At 45.2% G+C, this 18,750-nt stretch overlaps 4 protein-coding genes across 4 annotated transcripts; 2 read left to right on the top strand and 2 right to left on the bottom strand.

Moving 5' to 3' along the window:
• Positions 1 to 3,232: 3,232 nt before the first annotated feature.
• On the top strand, positions 3,233 to 5,281 carry LOC131889033 (nuclear pore complex protein Nup54-like). Its single transcript, XM_059238023.1, has 2 exons — positions 3,233 to 4,821; positions 4,904 to 5,281. The coding sequence occupies exons 1-2, from the start codon at positions 3,313 to 3,315 to the stop codon at positions 5,222 to 5,224; spliced, it is 1,830 nt and encodes a 609-aa protein (XP_059094006.1). The 5' UTR covers positions 3,233 to 3,312; the 3' UTR covers positions 5,225 to 5,281.
• Positions 5,064 to 5,899, bottom strand: LOC131889042 (dynein light chain roadblock-type 2-like). Its single transcript, XM_059238032.1, has 2 exons — positions 5,425 to 5,899; positions 5,064 to 5,349 (listed from the first exon to the last, which is right to left on the bottom strand). The coding sequence occupies exons 1-2, from the start codon at positions 5,676 to 5,678 to the stop codon at positions 5,304 to 5,306; spliced, it is 300 nt and encodes a 99-aa protein (XP_059094015.1). The 5' UTR covers positions 5,679 to 5,899; the 3' UTR covers positions 5,064 to 5,303.
• Positions 5,900 to 11,126: 5,227 nt separating this feature from the next.
• LOC131889025 (uncharacterized) lies at positions 11,127 to 16,007 on the top strand. Its single transcript, XM_059238008.1, has 2 exons — positions 11,127 to 12,187; positions 12,263 to 16,007. The coding sequence occupies exons 1-2, from the start codon at positions 11,463 to 11,465 to the stop codon at positions 15,933 to 15,935; spliced, it is 4,398 nt and encodes a 1,465-aa protein (XP_059093991.1). The 5' UTR covers positions 11,127 to 11,462; the 3' UTR covers positions 15,936 to 16,007.
• A 5-nt stretch (positions 16,008 to 16,012) lies between these two features.
• LOC131889034 (uncharacterized) lies at positions 16,013 to 18,145 on the bottom strand. The gene has a single exon (XM_059238024.1). The coding sequence runs from the start codon at positions 17,866 to 17,868 to the stop codon at positions 16,108 to 16,110; it is 1,761 nt and encodes a 586-aa protein (XP_059094007.1). The 5' UTR covers positions 17,869 to 18,145; the 3' UTR covers positions 16,013 to 16,107.
• Between the last annotated feature and the right edge of the window lie 605 nt (positions 18,146 to 18,750).

The raw sequence follows: 18,750 nt of genomic DNA, 5'->3' as shown, positions 1-18,750 counted from the left end.
ACGTGTAGACGGCTCAGAGATGAACTGTTTGTCAAATGCCAAACATTTCCGAAATTGTTAGGCAAACTTTGTGACAGAAAGTTTCTCGTGTAGACGCACCATAAGCAACTTCTGCTCAGTTGCTTGCTCAGAGATGAACTGTCTGTCAAATACCAAACATTTCTGAAATTGTTAGGCAAACTTTGTGACAGAATGTTTCTCGTGTAGACGCACCATTATGAGACGGCTATTTTTAAAAACTACTCTATTACATCAGTCAGTAAACTTTTTTTGGGGCTTTCCCAAAGTTTGATGGATAGCTCATTCATAAGTCGGCGCTCTCAGATCTCTTGAATATGCATGGCCGGCCAACTGCACAGAGGCATCTACTTTTTCTGGCGCAAATATGGTTAACATCCACGGGAAATCAATCACAACCGTTTACAAAGACTTCACACTTATCACTTACACTAATTTACGCCAACTCCATCGATAATTGATACTCCAGTATGCTTCTTCAACTTATAAACTTTTGGACATGGGATTCATTGAACGATCGCGATGAACTTGTTGTTTGTCAACTGTTTTTAGAGTGTCACTATAGTGTTTTAGGGTAGATTTGGAAAAAGCGTGAGTTATTTCAAACAAAACAGTTAGCTCATTTACAACAACTAAACCCTGCTTGCTTGAGTTAAAATTAATTCATAGCCATGTCAAATCCGGACAATTGGTCCAATTCACGAGATCAATTTTCCATCCCTTTTCATATTTCATTCAAGGTCTTCTCAGTTTTTATCTCCCTGACAGGCACAGAGGCTGAACAAAAAATCAAATGGAGCGGAAACAGTTCAAATTTCATTCGCGAAGAAGTTGCTTACCGGGTGTCGAGGATAAGATTAGACACACAGTTTTTTCTTTCTAAAATCCTTGAAATATTTCAAGGTTGCGTGAGTTTCATCTCTTTTTTGTCATTGTCCGCTCTTTTCATTTATGTAAACAAAAATACAAAAATGTCAAAGCTGAAATCTATGAAAGCAAAAAGAGAATCCATTATAACTTTGCTGTGTGCGGGATTCACTTTTAAAGAAGTAAGTTGGAACCTTAATGTGGCCGCCGGACGATTTACAATGTCAAAAACTGTCTTGATTGGCAAGATGACTGTAATTCCCCCTCCTAGGAATGCAAGAACACCAGCACTTAGATATCCAAGAGTGATAGCTGGAATAAAAAGATGCATCAAGGCAGTTCCAAGCAAACCAATGTGATGCATTGGATTGGATCTTCAATCTGGTTGCCAGAGGGATTTGACTTAATGCAGATGCCAAAATTGAGGTTTGCAAGTCTACAGTGATACCCTGGATGAGATAAGTAGCATAAAACCGGCCCTTTGTCTTTCAACAAGACTTTGCTCCTGCTCATTCCGCCAAAAGGACAATCTCCTACTGGGATAATGAGGTAATCTTGTTTTGGAGGCCTAAACTATGGCCCCCCAAATTCTCCAGATCTTAAAACTCTGGACTATGCTGTGTGGTCCTATGTTGAGAAAGAAACTTGCAAAGAAAGACACCTTTTAACTAAAGTTCTTGGCCGCCTAATTGATCAACCATTGAAAATTCTCTCCTGCTTTTTGTCACTGTTTTCGGACCAGATTGGCTAAAGTCATTGCTTCAAAAGGATCATATTTCGAAAAATTAACTTTAAATAAAAAAAAAGTCAAAAAATAACGTAAATTTTACGTATTCTGATCTATAACATGTTAGAATTTTAGCTCTCCAAATTACCTTTTAAGAAATTCATGTTGCTTTTTTACGTGAAAGTGACAAATTTGTCTAATCTTATCCTCGACACCCGGTATATTGCCCATTACCTATTTTTTCCTATGGCTTAAAGTGTTCCCATGATCTCACGGCTTCGGACTTTGCTAATATTTGTCGTTGGCGAGCCCATCGAACTTTGCTGGAAAATATTACTGCTAGCTCATTCAATTTGCGCCCTCCCTGTTCCGAGTTTTAAATGCTCATAACTTTTTAACACAGACGCTCGATTGAGATCAAAACTGACCATTGCTTTCTGAGGCTATAATTGAGTCAACTCATATAAAGAGAAATGCATTTGATTGATTGGAATTGGAATTACTCATTTTCCCCCATCCCCGTCGCTGTCCAGTGGTGAGGTTATCCTTGACCTGACTAAGAGCGAAATCTTCCTTCAGCGTGTGTATACTGCACCAAATTTCACAATCCTCCCCACATTCATCCATGGCTTTAGTGAGTCGCAAGGTTCTAGCAGGGAAGTTCTATAAGCTCAAGAATTTTAAATATTGTTTTCTAACGAACGTGATACAAACCTGACCAAGAATGTGAGAAATGCAATGCGAAGCAAATAAACAATATCAATGCTCATTGGTGTGACATGTGGGCAGGAAAACGCCATATTTTAGGACCGTCGGAAGCAAAAATGAAACCATTGATTAACGAAGAATTGTCTTGTTGAGGGAAAAACTTGAAATGTTGGACGAAGTAATTGTAACTGCAATCCGTTCCCTTCCTTGAGGAAAGACCAACGCCCTGAAACTAAGCTATAGTGGTTGCACTCCATGACAGAATCCGCGTGCCCATGATGAAGCTGATAGACGGTCAGTTTATTGAATATATCAAGTTCTACGTCGATCGTCGATACAGATCCTCTCGGACTAATCCCGGCCTGGCTATTCAATCCAATGGCTGAGTGAGTCAAGATGATTTTTCGGAAGGACTGAGTAGAACTGGCCTCACTGAGTAAGTTAGCTTAAACCAAACAATCAATATACGTCTACCCAATGTCACTCCGAGTTACAAGGGTTATTTCCATGGTGGATGAATAATATGTCATAAGACAAACAAAGCCATTGCCCAAGAGCTTTCCATGAGCCGCGAAACTGGATGGTGTCTAATGGGGGGACAATTGTGTTGAAGCAAATGTTTTTGTGTAAGCTACTCCCCAAATGCAAAGTTTAGGAGTTTCACCTCTATGACCCGGCATTGCATTTCAGGGGGTCAATTTATATCTTGTCTGAATGGTTCATGCGATCCATCAATTTTCTATCTAGTTGGTGCTCCCACCTGGTAGCCCTGGCAGCCCCATGTGAACCCGCACCATTGAGCTATGAGTTCGATATGGTCCGAGAGAAATGCTTCAGACATCAACAGGCAAATCCCTTCAAAAGCTTGATGCTTATCGAAGGAGCGAACTGGTGCCACCCTGTTCAGACAGATCCTGTCAATTCTTGGTGTTGATATCGTTTCTTGCCATTCTTCAATCTCCCCGTAAGTGGAAGACTTAGTGACATCGCCAATGGCCTTCAGTTTTGGCGGCACACCCGCCTCGGGTGCCACCTCGTCGGCTTTTGGCTTTGGTGGGGCAGGCGTAACCCCGGCCAATTCCATGACCACGGCCTTTGGTGGAGGATTCGCCACCAACACGAGCATGGCCCCGCCTGCTTTTGGTACGCCGGCCACTGCGCCGTCTTTTGGCAGCTTGGGCGGGACCAACACCGGGGCCTTCGGGGGCCTCAGCACGGCAAATCGCCCGGGCGCCCTGAGTTTCGGTGGCGGCACGCCGGGCAGTATGGCGGGCAGTAATTTTGGCGGATTTGGCGCTCCGGCAGCCAGTGGGTCGTTGTTCGGCGGCTCCATGGCCAACACCGGCAGCATCAGTACGGCCACTTCGGCCTTTGGCGGCACGTCCATGGGCATGGGGGCTCTAGGTACTCAAACTACGGGAGCTTTTGGCGGGAGTGGTGGGGCCTTTGGTGGCGGGTCCAGTTTCATGGGAGGGGGTGGTTTAGGGTTGCCTAAGCCCGCTCAGCCTGCTCAGCCCGGGGGACTGTTTGGTGGTTCCAACTCGCTAAGTTTTGGCAGCGGCACCAATGCCAGTGGACCCATGGCCCCTGGTCTGGGTGGTGGTATGGCCGGGACGCCCGTCTCCGTCGACCAAGTCCAACAACTGTATAACGCCGTCCTCCATTGCACCCTCTTCGGTGACGAGCGCGATGCTATTCTGGCCCGTTGGAATATGCTGCAAGCCTCGTGGGGTGTTGGCCGAGCCTTCTTTTCTAACTCCGCGGTGCCCTTGGCCTTGAGTGCGGAGAATCCGTTGTGTCGTTTCAAGACCATCGGCTACAGCGCCATGCCCCGGGCCCGTAACGAGGATGGGATCTTGAGCGCACTCATCAAGAAGAAACTGTCCGAGATGGAGCCACTGAGCCAACAAGTACCCCAACATCTTTTGGGTGTGCTAGGTCAGCGACCCGGCTTGAAAGTCATCCTGGAAGGGATGCGCTCGGCTGGCCCGGATTCGACTGAACTCACGTTTCACGTCCAAGAAACTAACGGCCAAACTGGACAAACACGACGCATTCCCGTAGACGAGATCCACCCTTTCCTGATGCAGCCCATGCAAGTGCAAAATCTGCAAAAACTTGGCATCGAATCCCTCACCCCCAAAGTGAGTTTCTCGAAAGACCAAATCAAGGAATATCTCGACCATCCACCCCAAGGTGTCGACCCTCGGTTGTGGAAGCAAGCCCATCTCGAAAACCCCAACCCCAAGAGTCTCCTCCCCGTGCCCATGATTGGATTCAAAACGCTTCAACAACGCATTCAACGACAAGACCATCAGGCCAAGACTTACCAAGGACGGCTCGATGCGATCGCCGGAGACATATCAGATCTCCAGAAACGCCACCAAGATGCCCAGGCCAAGATGAAAGAGGTTAAGCGTCGCCAGTTGGAGTTAGGGCACCGAATCTTGCATGTGATTGTCAAGCAAGAGGAAAGCCGAAAAATCGGTTTCACCATACAGGTAAGATCTCGCTTGATTCGGCCGATCATGGCATATCCCTTCCAACCATGTTTTACACGCTTTCGTCCCTCGTTTTCCCCAGCCCGAAGAGGAGAGGCTGCGCATTCAGCTTGAGGCCCTCCAATCGGAGATCTCTGCTCCCACCCAATTTAAGGGCCGACTCAACGAACTCCTGTCGCAAGTTCGTCTCCGTAGTCAGTCGTCCAACTCATTTCAAAGCGGTTCGCAGACACCTCAAGGAGCCGGATCCATGGACCCTTTCTTATTGCAAGATGTCAAGCAGGTCTTGAAGCAACAACAAGACGCCATTCAAGCCTTGGTCAAGCTCATTACGGACGATATCAAGGATCTTACTGTCATCACAGACCAACTCGATAAAGACGACAATCAAACTGGGAAATAAAACCACACAAATACATCCAGACGCACAACCCGCCAGTGGTACCGCCCGGCCGCCGAATTTTTGTTTTATTCCAGCAATGTTAGGCTCGTTCCGATGTATTTTGAATGACAATGAGGAGATAGTCTCTGCAAGAAAGAGCTTAACGATTGATGAACTCGTCTATTAGGTCGACGCGATGATTGGTTCGGTCAATGACTTACCCATCTGGGGCCACCATGAGCTCGTGCTTCTTCGTCCTCATCCGCATGAAGGTGAGATCGTTGCTCGAGTCAATCTCCTTGAACATGGTACGAGCTTGCTCCACGAGTTGGTTGATCAATCCCGAGTATTGGGTGGTTGTGTGCGGGTCCATGGTGGATTTAATGGGAATTCCTTCGGCATTTACGATGATTGTGCCGATCACGCCCTTGTGGGCGATCAACTTTTTAAGGGTCTCTTCAACCTCGGAAGCCATGATAGAATCTAAGGAGCTAAGACGGGTGGGCTGAATGCTTTCTAAGCTAGTTCCTGGCTGAATCCAAGTAGTGGTTAGAACGTCCTCCTTTCCAGGTATAGCGATGTATAAAACCGGACTTTCTTTTCGACCCGCTTCCTTCCCGTCATCATTGCGTTTCGAATGGCCCCGGGTCAGGTCAAATCATTCAGGACTTTACCTTTGAAAAGAGACAGACCCACCGATCTTGACCGTGACGCATTTCTCTGGAAGAGGGATTGGTTATAAATTAATATAAAAATATGAAAATATGGTGAGGTTGCGAGAACAAGCTTGTTCACAAACGCTCCTGATTTCATATTGCGAGGAAGTAATCAGTAATCCGGTTTTTTAGGATTTTCAATGTTGCTGAATCTCTTATTCAAACTTGCCAAAGTTTCTTGTTTGGGAGTTTGTCCAAGATAGAACTTACAAAGTTGGAAAACATCGCTCTTAACTCATCAACTTCAAATTCAGTCAAGGATTTTTAATTACTTTTCTTTACAATGACGCAAGAACAAACGTTAGCAGTTGGTTACTAACGTTCTTTCCTTTTTTGCCCCAAGATGTCTCATTATGAAACAAGCAGTCCCTACATGGGCTTTTTGAAATTGCTCAGGCAACTTTCCTTCTGCCAATCTTAGAAGAAGTACCATAGAAGAGTAAAAATCGAGTTTGTTGTTTTTTTTATTGCAGCTGCATCGGTAACCACTGGACAGCGCAACTCTAGTTGATGGAAAGCAGCGCCTCTACAATCAGAAACCATACCCTAACAGCCGGTCAGCTGACATTCATTCGCTGTGAAAACTTGTACGCCTGGCTACCATTGCACTCTCTAGGAGCTGCTTCCTCTATGTGCCAATGTTTGATTCATCAAGTAAGATAGGAGTGAGCCACCGATTTACCAATTAGAGGTACCCTTCAAGAATTGTACGGTCACTCACTCCATCCGGACTTGGAGAGCTACTTTGTTTGAGAGACTGGATCGTTTTGGTAACGTTATGCATGTTTATCAATAATATCACCTATTGAATGAGTATCATTGGTAGCCCTGGGTAGTTAGTGGCAACAGCACATTGCGACGGGGATGAAAACACTGGCCCAAATTGCTTGCCAAGCACGTTAGCCAATTCGTCTGGACAAGTGATCACTTCATCATTTACTCAAAATGCTCCAACAGGGCTTTAAGACTTGCGTTTAGAATTCGGATACGTGTAAAATGCTTTTTGATTTAATTTCACATTCTGTACGGTGTAAGGTTAATGAATCAGGCAACCAATTTTTCTTTAGCTGGTACAAACTAGCGACAAGCATTAAGAGGCTTTTGTGGGAAACAAGGGGTTTTGGGTTGGGATGTACGTTACGCATCATTATACATAAAGCTGGAAGAGCAGGTAGTTATTGAAAATGTACTTAACCCAAGATTGGAGAGAGAGAGAAGAGTAAGAACAATACCCTATTGTCCTTGGCTTGACATTCCTTTGGAGTATTGGCGGTCACGTACCTTTGTCCGGCTTCCGGCCAAATGCCATCAACAACGGGAGCTGACAAAAGATCTGTTCAATCTGACCCAACCACTCTACTGTAATATGCAAAATTTTCATCATTTACCTTTATCCACCTGTTTTTGAACTGCCTGCAATGTGCATTGAACAATACTAAGCATCCTCCTTGTGATATCAATTTCTATTCAACTATTTTATTGCGTTTACCGTCTCGATATTTTTCTTTTAAATTTTTACAATGTTTCTATAATGATTTAAATCATATTTATATTTATTTTTACGCCATGACAAGAATGAGAGTCCCAATAAAGATTTATTTATATAAGTGGGAAAAGTAAGTATGTATAAGAGGGGATAGAATAGCTATTTATACAATAGCAGGGCCATTCTTTGCGTGGCGTTTATAGAAGGAGTTTGAAAAAAGTTGTTAAGGTAAAGTAAAGACACCTTGAATGCGATTGCTACTTCATGCAGCCAAGTTTGAAGAGAGGAGGGAGGGCTTGCCCCAACTTCTCCTCAAACGAGAGGGTATGAAATAGCAAACACATTTAAGGTGTCTTGACTGATCAACTTTTTGCGATTGGAACTTGAATAAACTGCATCTAATGGTAAATCTACATGACAAATAATTTGGCAAATAATTAGCCATTTCACAAACATTGTTGGCCATATCACAAACATTGTTGGCCATATCACAAACTTTTTGGTTTGAACATGTTCTAAGATTGTTTGTGAAATAGAATCATGGGCAACAGCCTCCTCACCAGACCTTCAAACCAAAGTGCCCATTTACAGCCATTATAGACCTTAGCTCACTCAATCCATGATGGTTTTTTAAGCAAAAATGGATAGATTGTGGTTTATTTTAGCATGGGAAAACACCAAATCAGAACCCAAGATAATGTAGGAGCCTTGAATTGTCAATCAATGAACAAAGTCATCAGATTTCATCCAATTCTCACTTAATTCAGTAGTCACCCTCCCATCTTCCGTTGATGATGATTGATCAACACCCATCTCCAGAATAGGGATTCATCTTCTCCCATCCAGATAATTGAAGCTTTGACCAGAGTGAACCCACCCACCCTGGGCCTGTCCCTGGGCTCGGCCCAACCCCTTCTTTTACAACCATGCCGTGATCGTGACTTGAGGATGCCAACCCAAAACTGGATAGTTCCTTTAACCTCATTTGAGGACTGAAGTGGGTAATCAGGTCGTTGTGTTAACCCAAAATGAACAACAAACTAAGGTTGCGTGATTTTTGTAATTAAGTTGCGCAACGGCCCATCCTACGTCATTCATAGCACAAATGCCAAGAGAAAAAATGCAAGCCGTTTGAATGCATAATGGCAAAGCTCCGGATTGGCTGCCCTTATCAGATTGGGACGGACACCAACCAACAGTCGGTCATCGGACTGACATTGACCACCCGTCACCAGATTCATATCAATCCCCTCTCATCAGTTTCAAACCAATCATCCACAATTGGATGGACACCCATCACCCAATCTGGTCCAAGGATGTGTATCAATCCGATGACGGGTGGTTGATGTCCATCCCAATCTGATATGGCGGCCAATCCGGAGCTTTGCCTTTATGTATTCAAAAGGCTTGCATTTTCTCTCTTGGCATTTGTGCTATGAATGACGTAGGATGGGCCGTTGCGCAACTTAATTACAAAAATCACGCAACCTTAGTTTGTTGTTCATTTTGGGTTAACACAACGACCTGATTACCCTGAAGTGATTGAATTTGGATCAGATCATCAGAGACAATGGAATCATTGGGTCATAGAGGTTCTTGGCCAGTTATTAGTTGCGGCCATTCAGCCCTTGGCCTGCACACCCAGCCATGGTTGATCCTCTACACCCTTGAGACCCAATCATCAAGACCAAGTAAACACTTTTTGCTGTTCTTCTTCCTATTTTCCAACAGCAATTTTTAGCCATGGAAGCTAGATCAACCATATCTGAACCGATTGAGTCCTACCCAATGACTCATTACCTTAAAGCCACCCATGACCATTACCATCACTGTCCAATGGCATCTGTACTTGTGGGTCATTATTTGTTCCTGACTGAACATATTTTAGCCTATGCCATCTGTAATGTTACCTGCATATAAATATCCATATTGTCTAAATCATGTTTTATGCTCTTATTATTTTCATATGCTTACAATTCTGACATGACCTTTGGACTATATATATTTTGACCTGTACTCTACTATGAAATAGTTTGTGATGTTAGAAGAGAATTGCTGTCAATTATTAACAATTATAATGAATTGGAAAATAGGTATGTTTTTTGTTTAAAAAGAGTTTGTTTATAATTTATTGTCAAAATGAATTTCAAAACATTTCAAAAAAGCAGAAATGTTGTTAAAAATGAACAATCAGGAGGCGGTTTATGGTATATTTCATAGATTTATGTAAAACATGCCTTCAAGTAGTAATCACTTTCAGCCAAAGTAATAATCCACAGAAGGAGATTGGCAAAAAAGACAGTATTGAAAAGTGAAGCATTCTCATCTTGATAATGCACATCAGTGTTGTTTTCTAAATTTTATTTCTCAGACTTCCCTCTCTTCATTATACTATATTTCACCTTGTTTATTGTGCGTAACAGAAATATTGAATGAATTCAAGGCCCATTGCAAAATGATACAATCACTTGCAAGTTCATCTGATTAGAACTCAAAATCAAAATGTTTGTCAAACTATTTTGATTGGGTGGTTTGACATGTAGATGGCCTAGATAAGAATTGTTTGTCAAATACCAAGCATTTCCGAAATTGATAGGCAAACTTTGTGACAAAATGTTTCTTGTGAAGATGGACCATAACAAATGCCCCCACTATTTGGGCTTTTAAGGTAGGATTTTCACTCGAAACAACTCAAAGCCAAATCTGACCTGGGAGAATGTTCATTCTCTTCATGAGTGATTGTCAACTTACATTCCAGCCCCTTGTGAACACAACACCATGAAATAAGCTTTCTAATGGTGGCGTTTGGCTTCCTTTGCATGCCAGAGAGGAAATATTATTCCGCTGAAAACCTGTCCTTGAAAAGAAAATGGCAAGAGAAGCAGAAAAAGTAAATAGCTAGAGAAGTGGGCAAAAAATTTATTACAATTAATGATCTTGAAGAGTAACTTCAGCCATGTATGTAATCTTGAAGGCACAAACATTCACTAAGATGTGTTTGATTTGGATCCGGGACCCATGTAAACTCATTGTTTTGGAACGGAATTGAAGTTTCGAAATTTGACTGCAATGGTGTGCTGAACTCTCTGTCGAATTGTCTCAAAACAGCGCACTAGATGATACTAGAGCTGTGCATCGAATCCGACTGTTCGGATCCGATCGGATTCGATTGACCAACAATTTTCGGATTCGGATTGGGTTCAGATCCGATCCAAGTCTAAAATTGCGAGGTAAATTAAATGAATGCAAATTTGTTTTGAGATTTTAGTAAAAGTACCGACGCATTTTTTACGAGGAATAATTGTGCCATGAATGACTCATTTGTTGTGTCAAGATTTGAATGCAATACGTTCAATTTTTCCCCCACGCAACCAAGGATGGTGACGAGCAGCGGACGATGGATTTATGAGTTAGATTGGTTAGATTCCTCAACCTTCAGCTCAGCCTTTTACCAGGCATGTCTCCGTTCTCTGTAAATGTTCATGGTTCCCTTCTCGCTCTCCTCGTTCATAAGCCAATGGACCAAGGCTCCTAGAATTAACCAAGGATGACAGCTTGAGATTTTTTCACAGCCTTCGTTGCGTGCATGCACTGCTAATACATTGAAGAAGTTGGTGCTGCTGTAGTTGCAGTTGTATTTGTTGACGCTGCTGTTGTGTCGGCTGTTGGTCTCACTCCTCCTGCTAGGCTCCTACTCACTGGCTAGGCTCCTGCTAGGCTCCTGCCATAGCCCCATGCATAGGCTATCCATGGCTTGTTGACAGACAATAAAGGAGGAAATCATCGTCCCATTTGGATGTGGTGGTCTTGTCACCGTTGCGCACCGTCCCAAGCACACGCCAAGAAACACCGCCGCACACAGCCATGTCAATCCAAGGGCGGATGCGTACCACTCAAGTGTGGACCTGACCATGACCTGACCATGACCTGACCCGACAGCATCCCAAATCAAGGACCCCTTGTCGTAGTCCCCGCACGGCTATCCGTCAGTCGGCCAGTCCACCCGTCTTAAGAGGCCACACGCCCAGTAAGTAAAGGCCTCAATCTCACGGGCAGCATGTCCGAGGACGTAAGCTGGAGCGCTGCGGCTCAAGAGCCGTTCACTTGCCAAGTGTCGGATTGGATTCGCCGCTTGGATTCCATCGGCGTGTTCACCCAGGGACACGCCGGACCTTGTGCCAGTGAGTCCAATGGAGTCGCCTTGCATCGGTTGAACGAGCTCACCCAAGCCATTGAATTGGGAGGCCTGCCCGGCGGTTCGGAAGCGAGGATCCAGATGCGGGTGTTGATTCTAAAACGGCTCCGTGTGCCCAATGATCAGGTGGCCGACTTGGCGCACGAGAATTGGACGATTTGCCACCGCCATGTGCGCGCCTTAACCGCCGAGTATCCCATGACCAGCTTGTGTTTCGCGTGCCAACGCCCCGGAGACTCGGAAGGCCCGGGTAGCGTGATTGAGCCGTTGATGCAGGATGCCTTGGCTTCGATTTCGAACCAAGCGGTCACAGGCCAACCCGTGTGCGGCCCTTGTCAAATGAAGTTGAGTTCGCTTTTGGATTCCATCATTGCTAGCGGGACCTGCTTACCCGTGGATCTCTTTCGACAATGCTTGATCGATCAAAAGCTGTTTCCCACTCAGTCCCCGCTAACTGCAAGTACGCTTACCCGCATGGTTCATGGGCCTCCGTTGGGGGACCTTGACATGCTCCGGAATCTCGTTTGGACCACGATTTCGTTCAGCGAGGCTTTTGCTCTGACCTCTAGTCGTGTCCCCACTCTCAGGTATTATACCGGATTCTTGGTTTTTCAATAATCGTTGAGTCTCTAATGCCCATGAATTGATTCTGTTCGATTTAGATGGATGAGTCGGAACCGTGGTTTCAGTTCGGCCAACGCATGGGCGTGGTTTGATCTCACGGTTCGCGAGTGTTTGGAGCTATTTCTAACGTGGAAATCTACCCCTCGGCGATTCCTGCGGGAAACCCTGATAGAACATTATAGACGTGCAGGTGTAATCCAAGATTGGTCAGAGCACCGCATATGCGCTCAATTGTGTCTGGGCATTTTTGAGAAGGTAGAAAATCTGTACGTGATGAGCGTGGACAATGAAAAAAAGACGGGGTTTTGGTCCAAGATGAAAATATTCCTTTCGTTGAGGTTAGCTCAGGTGATTTATGTTCCCAAGGACGCCGAGGAGTCGGATTCTCTCATGAGCGTGATTTATCAAGAAGACCGTGACGATTCTCGTCCAACCACGTTGTGCCTTTCCTGTCCGGATTTGGAGTGTCAGAGTTGTCGAGAGCTGGTAGAACGACCCTATTTCTCCGCTCATCGGCGCATTAGTAATCCCCCTCCAGAAGAGGACACCCGTCTTTCTGTTTTTTTCACGTGCCAGTTCAACCCAACCGAGCCCAACTTGATCTCTCAGTCTGGTCGGATTCCGTCACTAAGACTATTGGCCGTCGGACTCAATCAAAAGACAAAACCCAAAGTCAGTCCCAAGATGCAGCAACAAGTGACCATTGCATTGGTTCTCGATTTTTTCTTGACTTACTCAGCCAATGAGCCGAAAAAGCGATCATCCCATCAATGTCATCTGCTCTACATGGACTTTCGATACCGGCAACTGTTTTGCAGTACTTCTAAGGAGAGGTTCCTCGACAAAGTGATTTCGGTTCGAGCGCGGATCGAACAACTAACCAAGGTGTCTCAAAACGGAACCGCTCAAACCATTGAGGGTGTAGCAAAGAAACTCCGCAAATTACTTTTGACGCCCTTTTCCTGTAGTGAGCCTATTGATGAGCCAAGCCGTCAAGGGTTCCTAATATCCACGCTCCCTTCACTCGGTTTGTCCTTCTCCGCTAACGGTTTTCTGAAGACTGAATACCTGTGCTGTTCATGTGCAACTTTGGCTTGCACTGGGACGTGTTTGATTCCATTAGTGCCTTTAAATGCAACTTTAACTTGTTGCGACAGAAATCAACCGCCATTAATTCCAATTCATGTGTCAAAAATGGAACCATTGCTGAACAAGCGGTCAAATCCGAATGAAACGTCCCATGAGACAGAGAAAGTTATGTTACACAATCATGTGATTTCTAATGGTGCAAATAATCAGAGACCCTCGTTCTACTCTCGGTCTGCCGAGCTTGTCCAAATGTACCTGAATCCTTGCGATTTGAATGGAATCCTGGAGTATCTTAATTGTCAGCCTCTCGAGGATTCGGTATCATGGCAAGTGTCGAGGATCACCGATGATGAGATATTGTTTCAACGTAAGGACAAAGAAGTGCGAGCCGAACTTCAAAATATTGAAAGTTCATATACCAAATGTTGCTTCCGCGGAAACGCCTTGAGTGCTTTCGAGGACGAAATTCTTCCCTCTCTGCTTAAAGTCACCTCTAGCTACTTAGTGAGTGATGGAGATTTGGAATTATTCAAACATATCCCGAATCATGTTAAACAGACCTATCCTACACTCACCAATGGCCATTACCCAAAAATGGAGACTCAAGATCACTTCGTCTCGGAGGAGGATGTCAAAATTGAAACCCTTGATTTCCATTCCATGGTGGAAGATCATCTCTCATTAGGAGATCTCACCGACCAACTGATTCCGGAGAACACGGACGATCCAGGATTTAGGCTGAGCGTATCACCTAATCCCAAAAACCACACACCTTTTGAAGACGGGTTTTCTCGTGGCTGTGACACACCTCCGCCGCCTTTGGAAGATTCGATTGCACATCATTCTTTTCTGGGGAAGTTAGAAGAGTGGCATGAAAATTGCGATGATCACCCGCAAGACAATAGGTTAAATCAATGTCCAAAAGGAGAACAACTTATGCTAGTTGTGCCTCCAATCATGAAGAAACCCAAAGTCGAGCCTGTTGTGTCCATACATTCGTCAACAGATTCCGTCAAGATGAACGACCAAGTCGTTAATTTTACGCTCAGTAAAACGGATAATAAAAAGGCGATCGGACAGCACGCAGTGGTGTGCAAGATCGGTCGTTTTGCCTGTCCCATTTGCGGGACCATCTACAGATTGAATCAGCCGTACGGGAAGCACGTGGCCAATCGAGATTGCACGAAAACCAAGCATGAGAAACGAACGCCCTCTCGGGATGAATTCACTCTCCTGTACGTGATGATCCATCCTGGGCGAGAGGGCACCGACAGCACAATTGGCTACGGCAGAGTTCCGAGCCTTCGATTGCTTTGTCGCGGGATTCAAATGAACAGTCCATGCATCCCGCCAAGTCGGTTGCCGCCATTGACCAACAAAGAGTGCCTTGAGATCAATTTTTCTCTTAAACGAAGCGATAAAGCCTTCGAGAGAGAGGAGAGATGGAAATACCTCACTCAGCGCCATATCTTCCATCACATTGGAAATTGTGTCATGTTCCTGAATTTGGGGAACAACGTGCTCAAAGTGGTTGACATGCTGGAGAAAAAAATCAAGGCCGCAAAGGCCAAATCTAACCTACCCCTTGTTCAGCAATGGAACGACAAGTTGACCACATATCTGGGCATTCCTTTTCACGATAACTTAAATATAGCCAAGGTGGGAAAATTTAAGGCGTACGAGTACCCGTCTTTCGAGGGAGCATCCGTCAAGGTGCTGTGTTTGAACTGTCCTCAAAACGATTGCTATGGCTGTGCTGAGATGGGCTCAGGTAGAACGGCGACGTCAAAAAAGACCAGCACACAACCGGGAGCAAATAAGAAAAAGAAGAAGAAGCTGGTCTTGAAAAGAGGCAATAAACACCAAAGAGACTATTACGCAGCCGTGGGCGTATGGAAGACCAAGGCCAAGCTCAAGGAGGCGCGCCAGTCTGTGGGTCAGGTCCTAGGTTATAGACGCGTCGCTACCTACTCCGAGGTCATTAATCACGAACTGAAACTCCGGGCAGCTCTACAAGGTGGCTGTGGGCCGTCGAACGTTCCAAAGTCTCTTTTGGCCGCCTCTACCACCACCTCTGCTAAGCCTGGTCCGAAGTCGAAGAAGACCAGAACGAATAAAGTTCGGTCCAAACCCTCCCTTGGTGGATCACCGGCATCTGTGACAAACGGAGGTGGTTCTGTCCTTGCACCTCCTGACGGGCATGGGCATGAGGTGTCGATTATAAACTCCTTATCGAATGACGATCGTCAAGAAAAGCGACAATCTCAACGTCATAATCAATATGAACAGGACCCGGAACAACACATTCAGGGACTGGACCAACATATTTATGGGCACCACAATCATCAATATGAGTATGCCTCTGATAATGGGACAGACGATTATTCTCATGTTTTCATGGAACAAGCCCCTCCCCTTATGTCACATCCTTCTTCAAACCTTTCCAACGAGCTCCATCGAACGAATTCCCTCAATGCATCCAACCAACAGAGCTCAATATCGCATAATCACGTTATGCCATCTTGGATGTCATCATCTCCGTATAATGACCACTTTGAGCAACCTGAAACCAGATTTCAAAATGTGGGAATGGACACGAATGAATGCATTTTACCGGATTAGTGAAGCAGATTCCATCCAGTTTTCGTGACTATTTCCAGTCAGTTTTCTATCAATAAATATGAAAACACTTAACCCCGTTCATAAAAACAACGAGACAGTTTTATTACCAATCCAACCCACCGACGTTTTCTAGTACAATCCAAAACGAATTTTACAACAGCATAAGTAGGCCTTATTCCACCCGTGGGAGAGCTATCAAATACCGAGGTGCTGATTCATGAGGCTCAAACTTTAATCGTACTTTCGTTGTCTGAGACTTCTTGAATGAGCGACCCAGTTCCTCAATCATATGTTGGTCCGACTTCAAAGCGGAATGAATCCATAGCGCTACCTTGGCATTCTTCGGTCTTAAACTCAAAACGCAACCGTGAATCATTGCGGACAAGTTAAAGTTGGTTTCGCCAATCAGGAATAACAAACTATCCAGCCACGGGGTGACGATTAGATTGCTTGAGCCGGTGACCAACCAACGACCCCCAGCCTTGTTCAAAGGATCTTCCCAAGTGGGGTTAATTCCTTTGATGAAGATCGAGTAGTCTATTTTTCTTCCAGTCGGGAATGTTACAGCGGGTAGAATGATGTAGTGATATACAGACCAAAAGTCCTCGATTGTGTCAAACTCGAGGTGACTGACCAAGTTGGAAGACCAATCAGATGAATCGTGTAATGAATTCGACCAAAAAACCCAGCAATGATTTAACGGATGCTTCAAGATCAAATCTGGAGCCACGATATAAGTCTGGTTCTCATTATCTTTAAGACCTTCTTTGGGAGAGCCATGGGTAACTGTGCAATCAGGGGTTAAAATTTGCTCGTTCCCGTTAATTTTGATTGGGGTCTTCACCGGATCTTCTGGTTTTTTTGGGCGAACAACTGGTTCAGGGATTTTCACAGGGATCATAATGGGGTCGCAATCTATTGATTTAGGCTTTGAAGGAGACGGACCTGAAAGTTGGGTGTCATCGGAGGAGCACGATGGTTGGCTCGTAGGAACAGCTTTCGGCTCCTTACTAGTCAAAATTCGTGATGTTTCAACTGCGTTGACAGGATGTAATTTCACACCAGGTTCAGGACGCAAGCCGCCGTTAATTTTCATGTCGGACACTATGGTACTTTCCTTGGGCTCCATTTCTTGGGGAGCATGGTGAGTAACTTTGCCTGGGATGGCCGGAGGGCGGGATTCCTTAGATTTGATCGAAGCAAAACTGGGCAAGAAATCATAGGCCGCCTTGCGAGTCACTGCGCCAGCCTTAGCTCGGGCTGCCCAGGTGGTATTAGCGGCATTAGTGTCGGATGTTGGGGACGCCGGGATAGGAACTTCAGGACCACGGCTAGCCTCATTTGATGAACCCAAGGCTTGAGCCATGGTGGTTCCACTAACAAGGACAGATGGGCTAGAGCGAGAATCGGGAAATGCCGGCGAGCGCTCTTTGTTTGACCCTTCCCTGTTCTTACAGCCTTGAGCCGATCGAAATCCTGAGGCAACTTTAGAACCGGTAATCCATTTGCCGGATCGATGGTTTTTCCCGCCCACCGTCTGCCAAGCTTCGGAGTCGTCACTTTCATTGGGGCTGACGTGGCCAGAGTCGGGACAAGAGAGACCAACAAGCTTGGGGGATGTGCCTAATTCCAGGGAGGCATCAAGATTTTTGACATCCTCGTAAGTGGGCGTGGGTGAGTCCGCTCGGTCGCTCGTTTCGCTCAGTGCTCTCTCCTTCTCCTCAGTGGGTGCCAAAACCGCCCCTTTGGCAGCCGTTGAGCTCCCTTGGCTCAAAGTCACCCCCTCCTCCAGGGAATCTACCGGCCTTTTCTCATTTAAGCCTAAGTATTGGGGGGTCGAGTTAGTGGCGGGCGGGTCCCTCGTGGCTTGGGGCCGAGAGATAGTCCCGGGCTCCCGGTTATTGCGGTTTTTCTTGTTCTTTTTCTTGCCCATTTTAAATCTTGTGGAGAACGCGAGCAATCAATCGGAGATGATAGAGAATTCTCGACGACAATCGTTATGACCGATGGACGCTTACTCAACGGAGTGGCGCAACTACTTCGGATTCAAGACCATGGCAATGTTGAAGTCAATTAATTGGGGCTTCTCGACGTAGCTAAACGACGCAAGTAGGCCAGCTCCTCCACTTTTGGACCCTGGCTCACCAGTGAACGGATGGAGAAATTCTCACGTGGGTCGTCGAAACAAGTTAATGCGCTCGCAGAAGAACTATTCATGAGCGTGACAGACTGACTAGCCATGGTCAGGGATGAGAAATCATTAAAAGTCATTTTTGACCAGGTGGCAGAAAATGGTGCCAGAAAGTGGCAGAAATTCCTTCAAAGTGAAATTTTGCCATCGCTGACTGCAAGTGGTCCATGGATGCTGTTATCAATTGAATCAACCATTAAACAGTATCAATATCAATATTTGAGGAACATTTTGCATTTCAGCCAATGCTATATGAATATGCATTTTAGCAAAGGACACTTGAAAAACTTATCCAACCCATATGATCCTTCTTGTCTTTGACATCTTTTAGAATCAAAATCGGCCATTCTAAACACCGGTGGCCATTTTTGACCAACTTCCAACACCTTCTGCCATTTTTTGCCCCTTTCTGCCATTTTCAGCCACTTGTGGCAGATAGTGGAAGAAATTCGATCAATCTCGATTTTTCCCATCGCTGGCCATGGGGGAAGGGGGGGCTTGGTTTTTTACGGGCTTTTATAACCGCTACTGGGAATGTAATCACCAGTACTATTAAATTGAAAGGTTATAATTCATATATTTATTACCTTTTAATCTTTATATGATATTTGGTCTACCAACAAA

Source organism: Tigriopus californicus, chromosome 10 (genome assembly GCF_007210705.1).
Source record: "Tigriopus californicus strain San Diego chromosome 10, Tcal_SD_v2.1, whole genome shotgun sequence".
Lineage (NCBI taxonomy): Eukaryota > Metazoa > Arthropoda > Copepoda > Harpacticoida > Harpacticidae > Tigriopus > Tigriopus californicus.
The sequence above is the reverse complement of the archived record's forward strand: the minus strand, read 5'-3'. Positions and strand labels throughout refer to the sequence as shown.